Below are 25,024 nucleotides of genomic sequence, written 5' to 3'. Positions count from 1 at the left end.
GATACAGAAGTAATGGCCACGTAAATTGGAAAACCAGGCCTTATTCCTGGATTTTTAACTAACTGGTTTTACAACCTTGGGCAAATCACTTTACCGCTTTGGGCCCCAATTTTTAAACCAGAGAAACATGGAAAGACGGTGGGCTGGCCCAGTGTTTTGTAAATGTCAGTAAGCAGACAATACCTTTCCTCAAACGATACTCCACAAGGAGCCTCACTATACGAAACAGATGAAAAGGCACCTGCTCTGATTCTCAAGGAAGCTAAACCCCATCTGTTCAGCCTTCCTCTCACTCCTCCCTCCTACTCCCACCTCCATTCCCTGGAATGGCACCCCAGCAATCTGCAGATAAAGTTTGGAAAACATCGAGCCATTCAGTTTTTCTAAGGCTTCTTTCAGACTAACATTCCATGAATCTAGGCCTGAAGGGGAGATTTACTTTTGCATGAGTCAAGCCAGGTTGGTCCCTCTGGTAGCACTGCCCACACTATGTGGTAATTAGTTATTTGCTCATCTGTCCGCTTCAACAGGCTGTGAGCAACTCAACTACAACTCCTTTTCCTCCTTTCAGAGCTCCTTCCCCCATCCCAGTGATTGCCACATGCCCCTCAACACAACGCACCAAGTCAAGAAATGCCACGTAAGTGGATGCCTGGATGAATGGATGGATGAAGGAAGGAACGCATGAACCAATAACCACATGGATGAATTATTACTGGATAATCAATGAATAAATAAATGGGCATGGGAATAACTTTGACATGTTATTCACAATGTTTCAAAGACAGAATGAATTTAATCTTCTCCCTGAGAAGGTCAGGGCTCCACATAACATTTTCAACATTGCCCGATTACTCTCAGCAATCTGAGATTTCCTGTCATAAATTCCTTTCAAGGACAGGAACCTTCTCTCTCCATGTCCCTACTCTGAAAATGCTGACCTGCCTCTACCCAGCCCCAACCCAACACATCACCCTCCCCACTCTTTGCAGTTGGCATCTGTGCCCAGATTTACTTGGACTCTATACAAACAGAATTTTCTGCAGAAATCTCTGCCCCATTGTCCATCAATGGTTTTCCCAGAGAAGAGCGAGGGAAAGCTCACTTTCTATGAGCTCCCTTTTGCTTGTGTGGCCCTGATGGGGGTGGGGTTCCTGGGGCTGTTCCGCAGATTTCCAGCTGCATACTGGGAGCAGGAAGCCCATGGAGAAATGCTCTGGCTCAGGCCAAGGATTCTTCTTGTCCTCCTGCAAAGCTTCTGCTTCCTGCCCTAAGTTCTTAATGACTACCTTCCATTTAAAATCATCTTTAGCTTTAAAGGAGGCTAACTTTGACAGTGCTGTAAGCCAAGATAATCTGGCCAGAAAGTACTCTGATGAATTTAATATCCTTTTTTCCCCTTAAGGTGGGGAATGAGCATGAAAAAATGCAATCTGGAACAGAAATATAAATAAATTCCAGAGAATTGATGCAACACCACTGGAGTAAAGCAAGAAGTAGAGACGCTTGGTGACCTTTTGAGTTTAAAGAGGTAAGGTCATGTTTCATTTTCTTGTTATTCTCTTATGTAAAATGATGTGTGTCAATGGATATGTTTTTCCCTCCATAATGTTCTTTAAGGTTCCCAGAACACTCTGAAAGCCCGATAATTATGGAGCAGGCATCTTATTTTATACAATCAGTACATTCCTAAAAAGTTGCAGGGTATCAATTTGTTTTTAAATAGAATCATTATGTCATTTAAAAATGTTCATTAGCCTTTGTATGATGTAAGTAAAACAGAGAAGCAAAAAAGGCCCCCACTTCTCAAAAAAAATTATCTATAATCCCACCAGCCAGAGATAACCACTGTTAACATTCTAGAGCAGTGTTTTACAAACTGTGGCTTGAGGCCCATTGGGAGATCACGAAATCAACTTAGTGGGTCACGACCAGCATCCTAAAAGAATGAAACAGAAGAAGGGACAAAAGAAGAGGAGTAGAATTGGAATGAAGTAGAATAGTGTAGAGAAGAAAAAGATAAGATTGTACGGTAAAGAAAAGAAAAGTATATCAGAATGCCTCACATAGAGAAAAGCAAGTATTGTCAATAAAACTAAGGTTTCTGATACATCCATCTACTAGAGTCACAAATGTAAAGTATATTTCTCACCATGGATCACGATCGAAACATGTTTTAAAGATACTGATTTGGTGGGGTGGCTGGGTGGCTCAGTCAGTTAAGCATCCGACTCTGGATTTTGGCTCAGGTCATGATCTCAGGGTCATGAGACCGAGCCCTGCATTGGGCTCCATGCCAGGAGTGGAGCCTGCTTGAAATTCTCTCTCCCCCTTTGTCCTTTCTCTCGGTCACAGGTGCACATGCTCTCCCACTCTTAAAAAAAAAAATACTGATTTGGAAGTCAAATACTTCTTATATCTTAATATACATGCAATAATCTACAGACTGGTAGCAAGTCTATTAAACTTTGGAAAGTATTACCAACATATTTTGGAGTCAATAAATATCCATTTGTATCATTTTACTGGCAGTAGGGTATTTCGCTGTAGCAATTTGTAGTAATGTTGCTTGTCAACCAATTTTCTATTGTTAATCATTTAGGATATTCCCAATATTTCTTCATCATAAGCAATGATAAAGCATCTATTCATTCTTTCGCTTTTCCAATAATTTTTCTTAGTTTGAATTCTGAAGTGAAATCTCTGGTGTATAATTTTTTTGTGTATTAATTTCATAAAGTCCAACTGTAGGGCGCCTGGGTGACTCGGCAGTTAAGCATCTGCCTTTGGCTCAGGTCCTGGTCAGGGTCCTGGGCTCCAGCCCCATGTTGGGCCCCTGCTCAGTGGGAAGCCTGCTTCTCCCCCTCCCTCCTGTTCATGCTCTCTCTTGCTATCTGTCTCTCAAATAAATAAAATCCTTAAAAATAAAAGAAAGGCCAACTGCCTCCCTGAAAATGTGGGTCTATTCACACTTCCATCAGCAGAGGCTGACAGCACCCTTACGCTCACCCCATCCTCATTTCCACCCCAAACCTGATCATTATCATGTTTACATTTTGGCCTATTTGAGTAAGTGGGGAAAAAAGGCAATTTATTTTAATTTGGGATGATTACTTATCTAAATGAGGTCACTCACTCACAGTTAATTTACATCAACCTCCAAGCAACACTATGGAAGAGAGAGGGACGACCCCTGAGCTAGGTAAGCCTCTGTATCCACGAGCTGAATCTCTTGGGTTTAGGTAATAAAGGCCTCCATGTAGAAAATGACTCCCGCTATAGCGAACAACTTATTTTATATAATCAGTGCATCCCCCAAACTATTAAGTTACAACTGACCAACTAATTAGTTTCAGCCAGACAGGCAGCCCTGGCCTTGCCCAATCACACATGTGAACATCCACCACGGCCATATGCTGTGCTGGTCACGCAGCAGGGGCTTCTTGATCTGTGGGCTGTCTCGCCACCCAGGTGCCCCAAAAGAATACCCTTGATAACAGTCATCTAGGACAAAAATGGAGCCACCTTCCAAATGCCAGGGGCAGGGCTGGCTACGGAAAAAAGTCAAAGGAGTGAAGAAGAAAATAATTTGAGCCTTGGTCTCAGCTACACCCCACAGAAGAGAAAGGCCACTTGGGACGTGCAGTAGATTCAAGCAAGAGATACCCAGGTCCTCAGAGTAAGTCTGGATTCTCAAAGGCCTCTTGTTCTGCATTTCACACCTAGTAAGGAAAGCATATCCTCTGCCCCCCCTCCCCACCTGCGACTCCTGACTTCACAGAGCTGCCTCACTAGGGCCTCTGGTTTTTAAAAGCCAAACGTCAAGTCACTTCTATGTTTGAAGAAAACCTGCTTAATGGTCCAAAGCAGTTCCCTCATGGAAAAATCAGCTCATCTATCCTCTAGTTAGGAAAAGGAATGGAGCAAAGTATAGTAAAGTTTAAAGCCATGTTCAAATTTATTATAAAACCCCACTCTCAAAGGCCCAGCTGTGTGTCACTCTGCAGCAGGGTCCCCTGGGGGCTTCTCACAACGATTTTTCAGACTTTGCTGTAAAGGCTTCACATACCTTCACACCCAAAGTGAACCAAACATTCCATCGAAATGCAAGGCAGCCGTGGGGCTGCCCGGCCCTCCAAGAGCTCTCAGGTATTCCCAGGATGTTTGGAGGAGGGGGCCTGGACTGAGACAGTCACCCCTCAATTCTCCAATCGTGGTCGTCTCAGACCAAACAGTGAGGAAGCCTCTGGCATGGGGGTTGAGGGGGGTGCACCATTCACTGACTGAATCCAGGACCTCAAACCTCAGCAAAGGAGTCTGGGAAACTGAACCTGGGTCAGGGGTTTGAAAGAAAGTCGTGTGGGCAGTTTTAGAATTTGCTTGAGGCCTTTTCAACCCCCAGAATCCACAAAGCCCCATCTAGCCAGGATTGCTACTTTGTGGATCAGATATCCAAGGCCCTGAAAGCAGAGACCCAGAGAAACCCTCTCAGGGGGACAGAAAAACCTGCCCTCTTCTTTGTTTCTTGCCCTTGTGAGGAAATGCTCTGTTTTTGCCTGATTTTGCATAAAACCTTGATGGTGGAGCAATCAGAGAAGGCAACCCTCCATAGCTCTAAGGCTAACCCAGCCAAGTGATTAGAGAACTCACCAGTCTTCCTCCTCCGTTCCCAACCCAAGGAAAGGAAGCAATTTGAAAATCTGACAGGATTCTCCTCACAGAGGAAGAGCTGAAGCAGCGCCAATCAGGATTCCAATGTCAAACTCCGATTACATGGACTTTGCAAGCGCTGTGAAACATGGCTTTGTTAAGAGCCTTTGTTTGAGAATCAAAAGTCCCCATAACTACGCTTTAATTTAAAAAGAGGGGGAAGAAAGGTCCTTTTAAGGAGATCACATTTCCTCCATCTCAGGCATCAAAACTTTGCCACTGAAAATCAGTGATAATCTTTATATTACAGAAAAACAGAGCAAAACTTTGGCTAAGTCTAGCAGTCAAAGGACAAGGAATAAGAAGAACAGTCACTGTCACAGCCTTGAAGTATCTTAGTGAGGGAGAAAGTCTGGTAAAACTACAAGGCAGGTAAGTTTTTACCGACCAGAAATGTGTGGGTATATTTATCAAAAGACAGGAACTAGTCTAATGTCCACTAAATTTCACAGCAACGTTATTCAAAAGAGCTAAAACTGAAAATTATTCAATGCCCGTTAATAAGTAGAAGAGACAAATCATGGTTATGTTTCTAGAAAGGAACCCTATACTGCAATGAAGATAAACCACAGCTACATGCAACAACATGAACGAGGCCCATAAATACAATTTTGAGCCAAAAAAATAAAAATCCAGATACAAAAAAGCACGTGCCTAAGATTCCAAAATAATCTATGCTCTTAGAAGTCAGGATAACGACTACCCTTGGGAAGGTATGACCAGACAAGGACATTTCTAGAAGGTTGCAAATGTGGTTTCTTGTTCCAGGTGCTGGCTACAGAGGTGTGTTCAATCTGTAAGAATTCACCGTGTTTTACCCTTAACGATTCGTGCACATTTTGGTATTTGTGTTATAATGAGATCTTTAAAGTTTTACAAATATATGCATAATATTTATACCTGCGGGGAGAGGGAGAGAATTCTTTCCAGTTCCAGGTAGCAACATCTCTCTGGAAACTGGAGCTCTGTCAACAAGTTTTTATTTCCATTTCCTCACTTGAAGGAAGCTGCCACACTGCTCAGGTCACCCCCAGAAACTCTTTATGTCGCTCAGGAAAAGATCCTACAGCTTAGTGCCTCTCTTACTCGGTTAAAGAACACCAAGTCCCGGGGAGCCCTTTCATCATCTGTGCATTTTCAGGAAAAGCAACCCTTTCCCCTCCCCGCCCTGTGCGCGTGCGTCAGGGTCGGCTAACGCTGGCTGCGGTAACAAAGAGCTCCTAAACAGAACCTGAGTTTACTTCTCCCTCCTGAGCAATCCAATCGGGGGCTGGCACCCAGCCTTTCACGTGGGGATTCAGGGACCGGGGCTCTTCCCATCTGGTGGCCCTTCCATCCCTAAGGGCCTCGGTGTCCTCTGCAGAACGCCCCCGCACGCAGCCAGCAGAGTGAAAAAGAAACTGCCGAGGCCTACGTAGGAGCTTTTATACATCCATCCCAGGGTGACGCAATTATCCCTCCCACAGCCATTGGACAGAACCTAGTCACATGGTTTGGCCCAACTGCAAGGGAGGCTGGGAAATGTAGTCTGGCGATGCGCCCAGGAAGGAAAGGCAGGAGTGGGTGAACACCCTAGGCATTCTCCGCCACGGTCTGCCCAGATCTGTCATCTCCTCTCTTCTGCAGGCTGTTCCATTGTCTGCCTACAATGAGCAGAGGACAAAGCCCTGGACATGTCATTATGGGAGAAGATACGCACAGTTCCAGAAAGTAAGGTCATGGGTGTCTAGGCTCGGCACCACTTCCACAATGGCACGCGGCCTAAGCCAGGCCTTTCCCCGCCGGCCGTAGTAGTCCACGCCCCCCAAGAATGAGGGCCTAATGGCTGCCAGATGCTAAATTGTTCTTGCAGTGCTCCACAACGTGAGTTAGGCCAGCCAAGCCAGAAAACAGGGTGGCATTCTTCTGTCCTCATTTTTACCACACATCCAGCAGACCAGAATATTTGCACTGGTTGAGGAGCCACAGGGACTGGGTTTTATCCATCTTCATGCCCATTGCCTTTTCCTAAGCGTCTGATAATAATCATGATGAAACAGCAACAAAAATAGTAGCACCCAGGGGCACACACATATTAGCCCTTACTATGTAGTCTGTGTGTGTGCCACACGTTGCTGGCACTGGCCATGAGTTGACTCGCTTCGTCTGTACAATGATCCTACATGCTGGGCACTGATAGTGTCCCCATTTCACAGATCAGAACACTAAGGCACAGAAATGAAGAATCTGTCTAAGACTGCACAGCTGGCAAGTGGTAGAACTGTGAGGATCAAAGGCCAACATACATGTCTACTAGAAAAGTGACCACGATTCAGAACAGAGCTGGTGATCGTGACAAAACTCCAGACTCTCGGGGAGCAAACCTTGAACCTAAGCTTCCCGAGTGCGGGGCTTGATCCCACCAAGCTAACCAGGCCACAGAAAGGCATACAGATCTACTTGGAAAGAAAACAAAGTACAAGGTAAAAAGCAGAGGAAAGGGTCTCTCTGGTTTTTTGTGTTTTTCTTTTAACTTTCCTTCTCACTCAACAGTCATTAAAACCTTTGAAGTTGACAAATCAAGAAAACTCGAAAGAGCTTGAAATTTACAGTGACAAGCCAATACCCTTAATTCCCTGGCCTGCTCACCGTCTGTACTCAAGTGTATTCACTAGAAGAATCTTAAAATTCCAGAACCCAGGATACTTGAGGGGGTCATTTTGTGTTTGCTTGGGACCAAGCCATGGCAGCTCATGTGACCAGCCCCTGAGAATCAGGAAACCGAGTCTGACCCCGTGGAAGCTCTGCTGAACCAGCCCTTCCAACACAGATGAGGGGATTCAGGACTGGTCACCTCGGTGCTGGCTCTATGGCTGATTGTTTATCAAGACTGCACCTTTGTAAACATGGATGTTTTTATGTTGTATGCATTTTCTATAATTTATTTTTCCATTGGATTTTAGTAAAAATTTTTTTTCTTCCCTGAAAAAAAAAATGGGTGAATCCCATTTCTCACCAGCTCTTCCCAGCCCATCACCAGCCTGAGGTTCACCGGTCTCAGGATTTGGGGCAAAGAGTTAAAGTAAAGCCACACAAGCGGCAACCTTACGCAATGTATTTTTCTTCGTGCAATTGGATTAGTTTTAATTAGCAAAGGTTAAAACTTTGCCAGATGAGCACTCGTGACATCTGATACCTGCGCAGAGTTCCAACGTCTCTTGTCTCACACAGAAGGCATTTAACCCAAGTGAAACTCAGGAAACCTGCCAGGGTCTCTTCTTGGTTTGCCTACGTTCCCCTACACCGCCCCAAACGCTGAACCATCCATCCATCCATCCATCGCTCCTGTTGGTGAAGCAGAAAGCCCTTGGCTCCTCATGGAAAAGGATCTCTGTAGTATTTATTCATGCAGTACTTTTCCCCCCTCGAAGTTAATCTCTAGAATCGAACTTTCAATAAACATGTGCCATCTTGCAGTTGAAGCACTGCAGGGGTGAGGTGGGGTGAGGGGGAGGCCGGCTGAGGCAGTAGAACTGATGCGAAATTAAAAAGGAAAATATAGCTTTACTTGCATTATTAAAATATAAATACAGGCTCCAGGAACAGAGTCCAGATGCACGCTGGAGAGAAACATAAATATTGATATTAAATTCTAATGAACATTATGTCTCACTGGCTGTCATCCCTCCTCATAGCTACTGGCTCTTCCCTCCCTCAGATGTCTAGCATTAAAAATCAAGAGTAGCTGAACTCCAGAATAGGGCTTCTTATTTTGCAAATCTAAACGCACTTAGGATAATCAGAAATCAGATTTTTTAAAAGCTTCCTTCATCCTCTATCTAGTTTTCAAGCATCAGCATCAGCTGAAAACACATGTACAAATCAGTATTCCCTGCTACTTAGAAATTTGCCTAAGATTAACACGTTCCTTTTTTTTTCCACGTCCTTTACAATGTTATTTTAGCTTTATCTTAGAAAAACTCCTATTTCTAAGTTAATCCTGAGGTCTCTGAGGCCAGATTCTTATCCTTGTTCCAGATCCTCCCTAAAGCTCAGCACCAAGATGTCATAAACAGCCAGTGCCACCAGACCCAAGTGAGGAAACTCCACCATTGCAATTTGTCTTGAAAATCGTGGGTGGCTCAGTTAAGCGTCTGACTCTTGGTTTCGACTCAGATCATGATTCTTGGGGTCATGGGATCGAGCCCCACATCGGGCTCTGCACTCAGCTGGGGGTCGGCTTAAGATTCTCTCCCTCTGCCCCCTCTCCTGTGTGTGTACATGCACTCTCTCAAATAAGTAAATCTTGAAAGAAAGAGAAGAAAGAAAGAAAGAAAGAAAGAAAGAAAGAAAGAAAGAAAGAAAGAAAGAAAGAAAGAAAGAAAGAAAGAAAATTAATCTACATGGAGTCACTAGTTCTCAGTATGATCCTACTGGAGAACCCTGAAGCCCCCGTGGAAACATTTTCTTCCATGTGCAGTCATACACACCAGGCCCGGTCGGGGCTAGCATGAGGGCACCAGAGCTCTAACGCTGCTCTCCTAACTCCAACAAGCATGATCTATCTGGAGCAAGGGAATAGTGTCAATCTCAATAGGGGCGTGGGTTACACAGGCGAATACAGTTGTGAACACTCAGCAAACGACACCCTTGATGGCTGGGCATTTCATCGCGTGGAAATTATACCTTGATTTTTTTAAAGAGCATTAGTTAGAATACCTTTTAAATGTTTCCAAAACAGCAAAATAAGATTAATCAACAAGACTCTAGAAGTGCCGACTTCCTCGACATTCAAAAGTGGCTTTAGGAAAAGCATTAGATGTGTGTGAGAATTTGCTTGTGCTTCTCCTAGAAGGAGTACAACACGTTGTAACATGGTTTCCTTTGAAGCAAGGCTGGCAGGGTAAGAGGGGAGGAGAGCTTTCCTTTCCTTTTCAATTTGATGCCCTTCTGTGTGGGTCACATTGCCTAGCCCTAAAACATGAAACAAAAAAAAATGTCAACTGCTCTAAAGTGGATCCAACCACTTCTCATTACTTCTGCCAAACCAGCACCAGGTCTCACCAGGAAAATTGCAACAGGCGCTCACTTGCTCTCCCTGCTTCTACTTCTACCTCTTGCCTCCTGTCTCCCAGCCCCAGCCCCAGCCCCAGCCCCTTCACATCACAATAGCCAACGGGATCCTTTTCAATTCTAAGTGATCCATGCTATTCCTAAGTGATCCATGCTACCCCATTTCACCCAGAGTGAAAGGCAAAATCCTCACCCCAGCCTACTAGACCCTCCAGGAGCCACCCTCTGCCCCACCTCCCCGGCTTGCTCTCCCCCCCTTCTCCTTACTCCCTCCACACCCACCATGCTGCCCCCTTGCCATCCCCCCCACCAAGCCAAGCTCGCTGGCACCTCAGGGCTCCGTGCTACCCCAGTTCCCTCTGCTAGAGCCCCCTGCCTCCAGCTGCCTGCATCACTAACTCCCTCACCTCTTTCCAATCTGCGCTGCTTCCTTAACGAGGCCCGAGGCCCGCCTGACCACACCACTGGCACCAGCAACCCCACACCCATCCCCTGGCTGGCCCTCACCCTGCCCTCGTTGCTTTCTGCCCATCACACACCTCCTGACATGCTTTGTAATCCCCTGAAAGGTATTGTGTTTGTTCTTTATGGTTTGTCTCCCTCCACTGAAAGCTCTTGGTAACTTTTTGCTCACTAATGAAACTCAAGTGCCTACAGCAGTGCCTGGCAGAGAGCAGATGCATGCACTTAAACCGTGAGAGTACAGGTCAAATGTTTTTTATTTCCAAACTTCTCTGCAGAAGAAAAAGAGCCCACAAAGAGCCAGAAATCTTAATAGCTGTCTGACGGTGCAGAGGGACACAGCACTGCTTGCTCAGCTGTCCCCTTCCCCCAGCACGGCACAGATTTAGGCACAGGTTTCACCTACTTGGAGAAAATTAACACATGCCTCCCACGCTGCATGATCCAATTAGAGCACCAATAAAATAAGAGCCAGTTAATGAACCAGGACTCGCCATGGGCCAGGCACAGGTCTCAGGGTCCGTCCACGGTGACTCCTTGGATCCTGTCAACAACCAGATGCAGTAGGTAGTGTTTTTATCTCCATCCCATAACAGACAAAGAAGAAGAAATACTCAGGAAATTGTCCAAAGTCATATAGCTGTGAAGGGGTAGAGCTGGGATTTGAACCCTCGTGGTCTGACTTCAGAGCCCATGCCCTTAGCCACATACTCACCTGCTTCTCAACAATTAGATAAACTGGACGCTTGCCAACCTTACTCAAAAGGAGCCTAAGCAAACGCCGAACGTCATGACTTCCAAACCTTTCCTTAAGCAACAGACGACCAGGACATGGGGTTCTCACCAGCTATCCTGAAAGAAAGACATAAGCACTCTGATTCAATGCCTTTTACAAACCAGGCACTTTGGAGTCAGAGAAATGGACCCGAGGACCCAGAGAGTCCCCTTGCAGTCCTATGCTGCGGTCACTCTGGGGCCGATTCCCCCGAATGACCTCTTTATCCATTCTAAATGAGAAAATGTAAATGGCCCCTCTGATGGCTGCGAGTGAGTCCAGTTTGAGCCAGACTAACCTTATTCCCCTCCTGAGTAGGGTTATTAGACTGGGAGATCAAAGGAATGCTAGAGACATATGGTATCTTGATTTCAGCAAACCATTTGACAATTGCTCATGATGATAGATCTTGTGGGCAAGGTGGAGAAATGTGGTTTGAATGGGAAGGTGGGGGGTACATTTGTGGTTGCTGCAACAATGGTGCCCGAGGAATGTTGATTAAGAGACGTCAAGTTGGAGGGACACTGCTAGTACTGCCTGCCAGGGGACTCTGGCCTTGAGTCCATCTGAACAATCATTTTATCAAAGATGTGGATGATGGGCTAGAATCATGTTTATGATGTCTGCAGAGAGCAAAATGCTGTGGGCAATAGCTGACACAGTGAATCAAGATTTTAAACCATCACCACTGATTGGAAATGAAAGAGCAAAGCAAGCAAGATTCAATTTAACAGAGACAATGGGGGAGTCTTGTGAAATTTAAGTTCAAAATACCAAGTGCACAATGGCAGAGAGGAAACCTCGTGCAAAAGAACTGCTGCTGGAAAGCAGAGTTGCACAGGCCATGAAAGCAATGGTGCAGCAATGGTGCAGCAACGGCGTCGTGCAATGGTTGAAATAGCAAGGGCCCCCGGGCCACCTTAGCCCTAGCAGGGCACTCATACGAAGAAAGGATATGGGTCCACTTGTGCTCTGCAACCCTGGGCGGCAGGGTGGATTTGATGGGTGCTGAGGTCTTTCCCAACCCCGAGATCCAAGATCCTCCACCTCCTGTTACAGTCATTCTCTTCTTGGTTAATCTCACATTCAAGGGCTAGGGTACTTCATAATTAAGTAATCTTTCAGCATACAGATGCCCAGGTCCTCAGATTCCTATTTCAGGACACACGAACCTTCTCGTGTTCCTTAGTGAACTGAGTGATGGACATTAATGTCAAACAACTATTGACCATGCCTATCTCAGTCGTTCACAAAGAGGAGCCAGACGGGCTCTCTGCCCTTTTGTGGCCTTGCAGTCTGGCAGAAGGGCTTTCCAGAACCCTGTTTCTGCAAATTTAGACCTTAGAATGAGAGCCTTACATTGAGAAACCACTCCCACCTCATTAATTTTTTATTTCACTTCTTATCAGGATATGATTTGTGAGGAATTCTTGATACAAAAAGAACTTTCAGGAATTTTTGTGATTGATGGCTTGTTCTGGGCATACTCTTCTCATGGCTTTTTAATAGAGTGTCCTGCAAAATCTCGTGATCCATGAGTTTAAATAGTAAAAAGAAAAAAAATAAAACTGAGTTGTCAAAATGAAACTCCAACTACGCTTAAAAATGTCTTTGTCCCTAAAATTTCAGGGTTATAAGAAGCCAATGAATCCTTAAGACTCTTGGACAATAGGAGAGATTTCATACGTCTTTGCAATTTCAAGGTAATGCCCATTAAAGGTAGACCAGAAGCTCTGAGACTCGAGACATTTCTGAGAGCTTATGTGGAATTTACACTTTCCTGATGGTATTATGTGGGAAAGGCCTCCACAAACAGGAAGAAAGGAATCTTTTTTGTTACCGTCTTAGCATTATCAGCCCCAAAGAATCTCAAGGATTTCCTAGGTAAAGCAGTTCAGTAGTTTTGATTTAAAGCCCAATCCAGTACAACAAGAAAAGTCTAGAAGGAAATGTGTTGCTGTTACTAGTTATGAGGAAATTACAACCATGAATTATTAACCTTTGAAAGGTTGCTTTCTTCTCAGTTGTTCCGTGATGGATTTAAAAGCAGCTTTCAATGGAGCTGTTAGGATCTCCTAACGCATCAGAGAAGCTCGCCGAGCAGAGACAGGAGGAAAGGAAATCTAACCACAGTTACTAAAACATCCAAAAAACACATCAACCAGGCTGCAAGGGGTTTTTGCAAGTGGTTGAATGAACAGAATGGGGGAGGGAAAGGATCATCCCTCCAAGAGCGCAGTGAACCTGTGATTTGCGTTACCATATGCACCCAAAATGATGGATCCACCCAATGTGTGACTTTCTAGTATCTTTCTGAGTTTAGCAGTTTCTGTGTCTGCTCTGGCTGAAATTATGCTTCTCAAATAGTGAGTCTGGATCTCCTGAGGCCATCGCTGACCCCATTACACAGAACCATAAATTGTACTCTCAAAGGCTAGCCAATGGAACACTGAAGAACTGAGCAGATAGGTCTTCATCACAGTAGACTTGAGTCCCTTCCGTGTCCCTTCTCACCCATGAAGCAAGGAAGATATCCTCTAAAAGGTTAGAAGTTATTTCCAGACCCACTGGAGAGTGTCTGGGAGGGGCCAGGCATTAATATATACTGGGGTATATAGTTCAAGGAAAAAGAGTGAGAAATATCACCTCTACTATACTCCTGGTCCTAGGTCTTTCCCCTCACAGTTTAAAAATTAAACAGATTGTTTTGGGCTGGTTTCCCCAGATCCTATGAGTGCAAATACAAGTTCAAGCAGTTTCTGTGGAAGGCAACCCCAAGAACCAGCCACAGGTGAATGAGAAAGTGAGATGGAGAAAGGAAAGCAGAGAATACACAGTACATTATCAAATAAGTCAGCACTGTGGTCAACTAGTGCTCAGTCCTACTGGGGAACCCTGAGAGACGGTGTACAACATGCAAGGAAACTGGGGCATTCGTTCACCCATGCCCTATCCATCGTTGGTTGACTACTGCTTCAGGGCATTTAACTCACCAGCACTTCCGGCTTTCCCTGGGTTCAAGATCAACCATGGTCCATTGGCCAAGGGAAAAAGGGCCAAGGCAGAGTCAGGAGTTTACAGTAGGCAGCCTTCAGCCTGAGAGGGGAGAGACAGACAGGAATACAGACAGAGGACCAACACTGTCTGCTGTTCAGAAGGAGAAAAGCTATGATAAAAGCTAGCACACAGTTCTAGAAAACTTGTTGGTGGGGAGGTGGTAAGCAAGGAATGAGGTTCCACTTCATGGAGAAGGTGATTTGTTGGCTGAGTAGCAAAGAATGAGTAGTAATTAGCCAATGAAATGTTCCAGAAGGAAAGAGTAGTATACACATAGGCATGAAGAATGAGAAAGCTTGGCAAGTTGGGGAACACCCAGTAGTTCAGTATGACTGGATGAGGGTAATAGATGGAGAAGGCAGAGAGGGACATTGGGCAGAAGAGCAAGAGATGGAGCCTGTCACATGGACAGAAGCAAATGGAGAAGGGCCTTGATTTTAATATAGTAATTTCCCTGGATTTGCACAGCAGAGCATGGAAGAAAAGTCTAGTGCTTGGTAACATAGCTTGTGGACTCAGACCTGGATCTTAAATCTAGGCTCTAGCACTTTCCAGCTGTGGCTACCCAGAGCAAGCTGCTAACCCTCAGCAAAGTGGAAAAATAATAGTACCTCTCTCACAGAGTTATCGTGAAGATTAAATAAGGTAATTCATATAAATATCTTACCACAAGGCCTGACATATAGCAGAACTCAATATCAACTAAAAAATAAAATCAAACTGCTCAGTAGAGAACAAAAGTGTCACTGCAGTGCAATGGAGAGAAATGATGGTCTTTTTAGTAAGTGGCAATGGATTAATTGGGCATCGATATGGAAAAAAATTAATCTTGACCCCCTACCTCACATCATTTGCAAACATCAATGCCATATGACTCGTGGATGTAAATGACAAAGGCAAAACAAAAAAGCATCTAGAACATAGAAGAATATCTTTATGAACTTGGGGTCAGTGAGGAATTTAAGAGCAAAGAGAACAGAACGCAAATAACACTAGATGTAAAGACAAAGATTAATAAACCAAACTACATAAAAGTAAGAATGTTTGCTCACCAAAAGATAACACTGAGAGTAAAGAGGCAAGCCATAGAGGTAGAGAAGGTATTTGCAATATCTAGAGCACACACATGATTCACATCCACACTATATAAAGAACATCTACAGGACAATTGTATTTTTTTTACAGATTTATTTATTTATTTATTTGAGAGAGACCGTATGGGCATGCAAGAGAGAGGGCGCGAATGCACAGAGGGAGAGGGAGAAGCAGACTCCCGGCTGAGCAGAGAGCACGTGGCTGGATCCCAGGACCATGAGATCATGACCTAAGCCAAAAGGCAGATGCTTAACTGACTGAGCCACTAAGGCACCCCTACAAGACAATTTTAAAAGGCACTGAAAAATGAGCAAAGGCTGTGAACAGGCAGTTAAGAAAACAGCATATCCAAAGGGCCAAAAATATATAGAAAAGGTGCTCAATCTCACAAGCTATCAGAGAAATGCAAATGAAAATCACAATGAGATCTTTATTACCTACTCACCAGGGTAGCTGCAGTTAAAAAGACAGTACCCAGTGTTGGTGAGGCTGTGGAGTTCCGACTGGAACTCCCATCTATTTCTGGGAATATCAGTTGGTACAACCAGTTTAGAAAACCGGTAGGCAGTAGCTACTACAGCCAAACATCCATCCCGAGCTCCTGCAATTCCACTCTTACATATTCCACTTATATACCAGACAGCTGTGGATACATTAGCTCGTCAAAACACGTGTTTAAAAAAAAATGTTTGTGGCAATAGCCCTAAACTGGAAACAACCCAAAGGTCCATCATCAGGAGAGCGGATCAACGGATTGCGGAGTATGCACACAACGGAATTTCATTCAGCAACAAGAATGAACAATCTGCTGTATATGCAACAACATCGAGGATTCTTATGAACGTAATGCTGAGTGAACAGTGCTAGACCCAAGAAGCATTTACTATGTGACTCCACTTACATGAAGTCCAAAAGCAGGACAATCCTACTGACGGGGGTAGGAGTCAGAATAGTGGTTACCTCTGCGTAGGGGGAGGGTGACTGGTAAAGGGCCTGGGGAGGATGTTTCAGGATCCAGTAATGTTTTATTTCTCCATCTGGGAGATGGTTACCGGAGTTGTTCACTTTATGAAAATTAGCCAAACTGTACATTTATGGTGGCTGCACTTTTCTGTCGGAATGTTAAAGTTCACTACAAAACTTGCTTTAAAACTCAGTAACTAAATACAATCAACAGCAACGAAAAAGCCAACGACATTAAAATGTCTAAGGATGAATGGCTTGGGGTCGAGGCTCATGAAGTAATTCCTAAGTCTCAGGTTTTAGTGACTGAAAAGCTGGACTTACTTCAAGTTTATGACCATAAATCTCAGAAGGCTCTCAACACAGCCAGGTAATCCTGCTACACTTCCTTACTGCATCCATGCTCCCTCCCTGAGACAACATTAACACCCAGCCTTCTCTCCTCACATTACCAGCACCCTCTCAGTGGAGGACCTCACTACGCTGCAGAAAAATCAACGGAATCATATAGGAGCACCCCGTCCGTCCCCCAGCAGCTCAGCAGCCCTCCAGCCATCTCCATCTGTATGTCTCACATCTCCTGTCTGGGCCTCTCTCTTGAGCTCAGGACTCACACACTTAATGGTCTAAGACACATCAGGCATCTCAAGTTAACACGGCAAAAAGTAAAAAAACAATTGATGCCCTACCACACACACATAATAAAATAGCCACTCTTCCTAACTAACCTTACCCATTTCTGGAAACACTACCACCTCCTACAAGCTGTTTAAGACAAAAAAAAAAAAAAAACTAGAAGTCATCCATAATCATTTTTTTCCACTCATACCTTATACCCAATCCAATTAATAAATCCTGTCAATTCCATTTCCAAAATGAATCCAGAATCCTGCCACTTTTCACCGTCCCTATAGATACCTCCCTAGTCCTGACCACCATCACCAACTGGTCTACCAGCCTCCAGATTTGCCTCCAGAGTGATTTCACTAAAGTGTAGGTCAGATCATGTCACCCCTGCAACAACCCTGGCTCAAGGCAAGAGAAAGCAGCTGTGCACAGATGAAGCAGCACACAGGCTACAGAGGGACAATGATGAGGGCGGGAAGGCTATCCAGGGGGTATGGAGGTGCCCAGCTACCTTCAAATGAGAGGAAGAGGGAGCATGAGCTACTTTTAGGCTTCCTGTCCCTTTGAAACTGGCCTAGGCCCTGAGCAGTGCTAAAGGGAGATGCATGATGTAGTAGATGCCACTGGCACCCCACCCGGAGCCCCTCTGCCCCCCACCTCAGACATTCCTGTCTCATCACAGGCTTGCAACTCTCTACCTGGCCCAGGAGCATGCTGAACCCACACATGGGGCAGGCCCCAGGAGCCTTGGAGTTCATGCTTCAAATGCTACTTTCCAGCAGTGAGGGGTAGAAGTCATTGGGTAAATACTCCAGTTTCCTCCCTCTTCAGTGGACCGAGTCTGAGGTGTGTGCAGGATTGAACCTCCCTCCGTTCCCCACAGCAGCAATAAGCAGCCCACAACATTCAGGAGTTCTCCTCCCCTCCCTGACCCACCTCTGCACTCCTCACCCCCCTGGGCTTTCTGGAACCCCCTCTCAAATAAACTACTCACACAGAAATCCCCGTCTCTGTGTGTGCATGCTAGGAAACGCAAATGAAAACCCACAGGATTGTGCTCTTCTTTCCAAAAGTAATGTTTTCTGGGACATCGAATGACAACCATGCCATCTCAAGTTTATATGGACAAGAGAAGAGAAAGGTCTGGACACAAAGTGTGGGGCTACAGTTTAGAAAAAAATTCAAAAATAATAGGAGATTTTAATCCATCCCTGGGTATTAATTAGCCCTATCTTTAACCATTCTTGTATAAATACACATAAAGAGTATATAGTCCTCAAAAATCACCTTTTCTCCGTCAACCATTAGTTTGTATTCCTGTAAAAGGGCCTGAAAGAACTGTGTTAAATGCCAGATACATAACTGCCCACTGCTGTCTCTAAAGAAAGAGGAGAGGGACGCCTGGGTGGCTCAGGGGTTGAGCTTCTGCCTTGACTCAGGTCGTGATCCCGGGGTCCTGGGATCGAGTCCTGCATTGGGCTCCCCGCAGGCAGCCTGCTTCTCCTCCTACCTGTGTCTCTGCCTCTCTCTGTCTCTCATGAATACATAAATCATGAAAAATAAATAAAAAAGAAACAGGGGAGAAGGGGGCACATTCTGCTCCAGCACTGAGTTTCACTTGTGTGAGATCTAATTTGAGGAGCGATGTCACACACACACACACACACACACACACACACACACACACACACGTACGCACCACTTAACAGTCTGCAAAACTTCCCTCCAGTTCTTTTGAAGTGAAATCACCACTCACCCCAACCGCACTCCCCAGATATCAGCGCTGTAGAAAGTGAAGGGCTTGTCCCTGCTGTGTGGTTTGGGGTTTAAAAAAAGGAGGCAGGATTAAAGCGCTCATTTCAAGTCCCAAAAGTAAAATACGACTTGGCCTACGGCAGTCCTAATTCTTTCCAGAACTCATCCCGGAATTGCCCTTTTAAACAACCAGTCATTAACCCAACTCTGGGTCTTTTATAGCTGCGAAAACCGATCGCGCACATCATTTATTCATTACGCTTATTATTATTGTTATTGCAGAAAAGCGGCGGATTCCCGGGGCGCGGTGCAAAGGGGTTTTTGTTGGGGGGTGCGCGGGAGGGGAGCGGCGGCGAGGAGGCTGGGCCGGGCCGCGGGGCAGAGGTGCCCGGAAATCCCCGAGGAAGGATGCCGCGCCAGCGCCCCCGCCTCGCGCTCCGCGGCCACCGCGCTCGGGCGCAGCTGCTGCGGCAACGGGGAAGCTTCTTATGTAAGGCAGAGCCGCTGACATCACCTTCGGCGCGAGCGTCGCAGCCGGACTAGGCGCCCGGGGAGCAGCGCGCCGGCCTAGCGCCCCCGCCCGTCGTCGCTTCGCTCCTAAGGATCCGGCCGCCGCTTGAGCTGCCCGACCGCGCGGCCGGGGCGCCCCGGAGCGCCCCGGGGGGCCGAGGCCACAGAAGGCCCGTCACCGGCAGTCGGAGGGCGTCGCAAGAGTGAAGTTAAAGGGCGGCAAGGACGCCCGAGGGTCTGCCACACGCGGGGGGGGGGGGGTCTGGGCGACGGTGCCCGGTGGGGGAGAGGGGGCGCGGGGACACGCCTCCGGGATCCTCCGCTGGTCGGCGCCCTGTGCCGGAGGGAGGGCGCAGGAAAGATGCCCGGCGCCGGGGACACTGCTCCCTCCACGCCCGTCGCCGTCGCCGTCGCCGCGGCCTCGCTGGGCCACCGGGTTAGAGCAGAGGCTCCGGACTTCACTGGCGAGGCGAGCGGCGCCGCGCTACGTCGCACGGTAGCGCAAGGCACAAGTTCGGGGCTCGGCGCAGACCCCGAGGGAACAGCAAGAGTGACAAGAGCGCTACGGCGTTACAGACGCCCTAAAAGGGCGCTCGCTACTCCTCGAGCCCCCCAGGCACGCACGGGGGGGACTGCTGCAGGGCTCAGGGCTGGGCTGCTGGAAACCACTAAAGTCGCACCAATCCCCGCCCCCCGCCCCCGGGACAGTCGGAGAAGGCGAGTCCCGGGAATGAATGACAGATCCGTCTGCCTCCGGTGTCCCCAACGCTCTCCCTGTCTGCCCGCGGCTGCCGACGAGCTCCCAGGCCGCCCCTTTAACTTTCTCCCCCATCGCGACTGCATCCCTGCCTCCAGCCCAGCGGGAACTCCCGGTACCGGGCGGACTGGGGTGGGTCCCGGGGGGCGGGAGGGGCGGGGTGGGGAGGCGAGAGGAAGGTGCAAGCTGCGGCGGGCGCGGCGCCGCGGGGCTGGGATTGCGGCGACCGGGGAGGGCGCGAGGGTGCGGCGGCCGAGGGAGCGCCCGGCGGGCGGACGGCGCGGTACTCACGCACTGCCTCCTGCTTGGGGTCCAGCGTGCCGAGGACGCGCTGCACGCCGCCGAGCTTGCCCTGCAGCGCCCAGACGCGGCGGTGGGTCAGCTGGATGTCGCTCTCGAGCTCCTGGAAGAGGCTGCACGCGTGCCGGGCCACGTCCGAGAGCTGCCGGAGGACGCGGGCCAGCGCGGCGTTGCTGACCGCGCACAGGTCCAGCATGAGCAGCACGGCCGCCGCCGCCGCCGCCGAGGACGCCTCGCCGGCCGCGGACGCCGCCTCGGCGACCCCCGCCGCGCTCTCCTCGCCCGCCGCTGGCGCCTCTCCGTGCGGCGGCTGCGCCTGGTCGGTCGGCGCGGGCAGCGGCGGCGACGGCGGCCCGGGAGGCGCGGGGGGCGCGCGGGGAGGATCCTCCGGCCCCGGCGCCACGGCCTCGTCCCGTCGGCCGGGCGGCTGCAGGGGCGGCGGCGGGTCACCGCTGCCTTCGTTCGCGTCGTCCGCCGGGCCGGGCGCCGGGCGTCGCTGCCGGCACAGCCACTGCGGCTCCACGATCCTCTTGGCGAAAGGCATCCCGCGAAGCCGGGCCGCGACTTTCTGGTCTCCTCGAGGCGCCCCTTGCGAGCGGGGAACCCGGGAACCCGGCGCGCCCACCTAGGCGCAGAGGCAGCGGGAGTCGGGCAGAAGCGCGACCGGGCGGTCCGGATGCGCGGGGGCTCCTCGCTCACCTGGTCTCCTCCTCCTCCCCGCCCCTCTAGCAAATCAGTCCACCTGGTCCTCCTCCGGGCGCACCGTTGCCTGGGTAGGATGACAAGAGCGGGGCACAGAAATCCCGGGGTGCGCCGGGGCTCTCCTCACTTGCTTCCCAGCCGGGTCGGCTGGCTCAGCTCCATCATTCCTGCCTCGCCGCCGCCGCCGCCGCCCCGGCCGCCGCCGCCGCCGCCGCCTATATAAATGGGCGTGTATGTGTGTGTGTGTGCGTGCGTGCGTGTGTGTCTGGGTGTGTGTGTGTGTGTGTGTGTGTCTCGGTGTGAGTGTGTGCGCGCGCCTCAGTTTGAAAGTACCCCGGCGCAGGCCTCTCCCCGCGCGCCCCTCGGCCGCTCCGGGGAGCGACTGCGCCCGGGATCTCACTCCCTCTCTGGGCGGGGAGGACGGTTCGGAAAGGCGCTTTGAAAACCCGGAGCGAGGAATCCGCCTCCAGCCCGAGCGCAGGAGGCGGCGCGGGGGCGGCGGGGCGGACGCAGGGCGGAGGGAGGCCGGGGCGAGGGGGCGCAGCGCCCTGTGCGGCCGCTGGGAGTCACTGGTGGCCTCGCCGCGCCCCGCGCGCTCCGACGCAAAGACACTTAGGCGCAGCCAAGGGCTCAGGATTGAGACGCTCAGGGGGGCGGGGGCCGGGAGTCCCCAATTTGGGGTTGGGGGTGTGGGGAGCGAGCGCAGAGGCAGGAGGGTGGGGAATTGGGGATGCGGCCGAGTTGGCGTGTCGGAGCAAGTTGCTTTGCCGAATTCCAGCTCTGAACAAGTCCTCTGGGTTCTGAGCAGGAAAAATCGAGCTGCCCCTCGGAGAGCCCGGGGCTCTGTGAGCTTAGTGAGACAGCTGGGGTGCGAGGTGATGAGGCTGGGGCGCTTCCCAGAGTGGCCAGGGACCTGTTTGTACCGCTTCCCGGGCAACTCTGGGCCGCCTGCGCTGGGCCAGGTCTCTAAAGAATATCATGAATGGGGCCCAAACTACCAATGAGCGAAAGCCCCAGAAAACTGCTTGCAAAACTCATTGGCACGGTTAGGTGAGATAAGCCGGATCACCACCTGCGTGTTACCCTACTGTTCGGATCGCACTCAGGGATTTTAGAGTTCTCTACCGGAGAGATGGTGATTCACAGAAGAAAGTTTTCCCCTTCACTTAACTAAAAGGTATAATTTCTAAAAATGCATGTATTTCGATTGCCGCAGTCTACAGGCTGGATGCTGTCAGCCTAAAACCTAAAAAAAGAGTTTGGGAAATGTTAATAAAACACATGCTTTCATCCCTCCAAAAAGAATACTGTAAAAATATTTTTTTATTTTAAAGCCACAAGCCAGATCTTGGGAATGCAGCCTTCATTTCATGTGTCTAAAGAGAACATGGAAAAAATATGTTTTATGGCAACAATAAAGTCCTCCAGCCCTGTGGTGGTGCCTCCTTTCCTCTCTCCCTGCCTTTAGTGGGAGCCTGCACAGGGCCCCCACAGTCAGCACTTTGGACTGGCCCACGCTTTAGTTATGAAGGCTTCAACAGACCCTTCCTTCTCTTGTTCTACCAAAAACAAATAACATTTTGGCAGACGAATGTCCTTGTTTCATAAAAGATCCAGGCTGGGAATTTAAGGGTAAAGGGTCACGACGTCCGCAAGGTACACGTGAACGGTTCAGTAACAACAACAACAAGAAGAATGATGATGATAGTAACGTCTATGTCTAAAGACAGAGAAAAAAAAAAGAACATGGCAAAAATGTGCACAATAATAAGTCTAGGTAAAGGGCATATTGGGAGTCATCATACATTTCTTGCAACTTTAAATTCGGTTTTGTTTCCAAACATTAAAAAAAAGGGAGAAAAAAAGAAAATATTTTGGAGAAAGGTCTTTTAGGAGTTGTTTTTTTTATCTCACAAATCTAAAAAGCTTAGAGCTGGTTGTTTTTCAAATTTAGCTTGACGTTTTAATATGTTCAAAATTCTGAACATGAGTTCTGCTAGGTGGCCAAGCCACACACACTCCTCCCTAAACATATTGAGGCATAGAGAACAATGAGGGGTTTTAAAGGCATCCAGTTAGCAAGCCTGTGGCAAGTCTGCCCTGCCTGTCACTCCCCCTCACCCAGCACTGTCCTATTAATAGCTCTCAGGGGGCCAGTGGAGTGAGCCCAGCTGAGTCCTCACATGGGTGTTGAGCAGCGGGCTCGGGCTGTCACTCCTCAGGGGGGCTTGGGATCATCCGTGAGTTCCTCCCTGGGCCCCAGGGCCCCAGGGCCCCCAGCACACAACGCCAGGCTTGGTTGAAGGAGAGGGCAAGACAGTGGCAGGACGGGGGAGGATTCCAGGGGATAATTAAGTTCAAGAACCGGCTAGGGACGTTGGTGTCTGCCTGGAAGTGGTCCACGTAGACTGAAGTCAAGATTTCAAAATGATTCAAAGCACCGTTCAACTATGCAAAAAGGAAAACTCTCTTTGTAATCTCCTGGACTCCTAGCCATGTGCTAATAAAGCCATTTGGTTCAAAATTAAAAGCTTTGATTTTTTGGCTTCTGAGCTCCTTCGTTCTCAGTCCACTGTAAGGGATGAATAAAGGCACTCTCGGAAAGGTGATTGTTCTACATCTACCTAAATAAAAACTATGTGTTAGCTATGGAAGGACAGCTTTTAGACGACCTCCTGGCCTCACTGTACCCCTTCCCATTCTAAGCCCCCCCTATGTGGCCTCCCCCTGCCACACACATACACACACACACACACACACACATATTCTTCAAGCTTGGCTCCTAATGTATGTATAGTCCTGAAATACTGAAATCAATAAAAGTGTAGCAACCACATGTAATGTGTAATCTCATCTCATGATGATATGTATGAATATTCTTAATGCTGATGAGTTTTCCACACATCCAGGAGTCCTGCCTTCCTGACTCAAATCCCCGATCGCACCATTTTACTGACTTTTCCCACAAAACCCTGATGAACTCAAATTGGATGTCTGAAGCCAGACTGCTATACCCATTTATGGGTGTGTTCCTCTCTCCTGATCACGCCCCCACCCCCAGCCCATGTGCACATCTTTACTACCATGAGCTTGTGGCCAAAATGGGAAGGAAAGGCAGCATTTAAAAATGACCCCTTGGCCTAATCCCCAGCAGCCAAACCCATGCAGCTCAAAGGCCAACACAATTTCCCTGAAGACGCTAATGTTCAGTCAGTATAAACCTAAGGCAAATGTAAAATGAATGAAATACCCCCATCTATGTCGCCACGTCCCACAGTTCCGCTCCTGCCTGCTGCAGCCCAGTGGGAAACAGTGCCAATAAGTCCAGTTCCTCTAGAGCCTCCCAAGCAACAAAACAGATTCCTGAAAGATTCTTCACCAAATATGTCTATTCTGCTTCAAATATCCCAGCACTGATGCTGCACCATCATTATTTATACTTGAGAAATATTTCTTTTGTCTAAGAAATTCCAGGAGACACATGGGCTTGTTAGCATAATCATGTAATTATAGGGACTGGAGTCTCCCTTCCTCCACCCAATTGCACCTCTTCCTCACCTAATCGCCTTAATTCACTCCTAAAAGCCCTGCCACTAAGTAAAAAGCTGTTAAATAAAAAAAGTATTTTCCTTAATTTTATTGAGGAAAATTATGAGCATTCCATCCCAACCCACTTTACCCAAACCACTTCAGAGATAGCAAAATATATCAAGTTGACATAAGTAAAAAGCAACAACTTGAAAATAAATGAATATGGTATGTCCATAAAATGTAACCTTAAAATATCTTGCAATGGAGGTGCATTGTACTTGCGCCTCCAAGGGAGGAAGAGCAGATTCGAGAGTGCCTAGCGATGACTGAGGGACAAGTGAGAGGCTGCCACCTTTGGGAAACTCCTGGAGAGTTCTATGGTTCACATTCAAGCAGGAAACTTTCTGGAGCTCCTGGTTCTCCTATACTTGAACTGCCCCCGCGGATGAAGTTATAGCACAGAAAAACGACTTTAGGACAAGATAAAAGGGAAGGATGGGCCAGCCATGGAACACATGGGACACATGGGAAGAAGGCACATTCAACAGAAGGACTGCAGAAGATGTCACTGGCCCCTCTCTCTCCAGCCAGGAGGCCACCACTTCATGCTCCCCAGGAGGTTCTCTCAAGTTTTATGTTAGCCCCTGAGCTCTGACACTCACCAGCTCCCTCTCCCCTTTGGCTCTGCAGGTTCCCAGGAGGAAGCCAGCAGCCCATGGGTGGGTGCC

The 25,024-nt window shown here is 48.2% G+C and overlaps 1 protein-coding gene across 1 annotated transcript in view; it reads right to left on the bottom strand.

Annotated features, from left to right (window-relative positions):
* NHS (NHS actin remodeling regulator) overlaps positions 1 to 21,392 on the bottom strand; it is a 346,296-nt gene extending 324,904 nt beyond the window's left edge. Inside the window, exon 1 of the mRNA XM_041741605.1 lies at positions 20,055 to 21,392. Coding sequence (XP_041597539.1) covers positions 20,055 to 20,607 — 553 coding nt within the window. The 5' untranslated portion in view covers positions 20,608 to 21,392. The remainder of the gene's footprint in view (positions 1 to 20,054) is intronic.
* Between the last annotated feature and the right edge of the window lie 3,632 nt (positions 21,393 to 25,024).

The sequence above is a fragment of the Vulpes lagopus genome, chromosome X, assembly GCF_018345385.1.
Source record: "Vulpes lagopus strain Blue_001 chromosome X, ASM1834538v1, whole genome shotgun sequence".
Classification (NCBI taxonomy): Eukaryota; Metazoa; Chordata; class Mammalia; order Carnivora; family Canidae; genus Vulpes; species Vulpes lagopus.
Note: the sequence above shows the minus strand (reverse complement) of the source record. Positions and strands in the feature narration are given on the sequence as shown.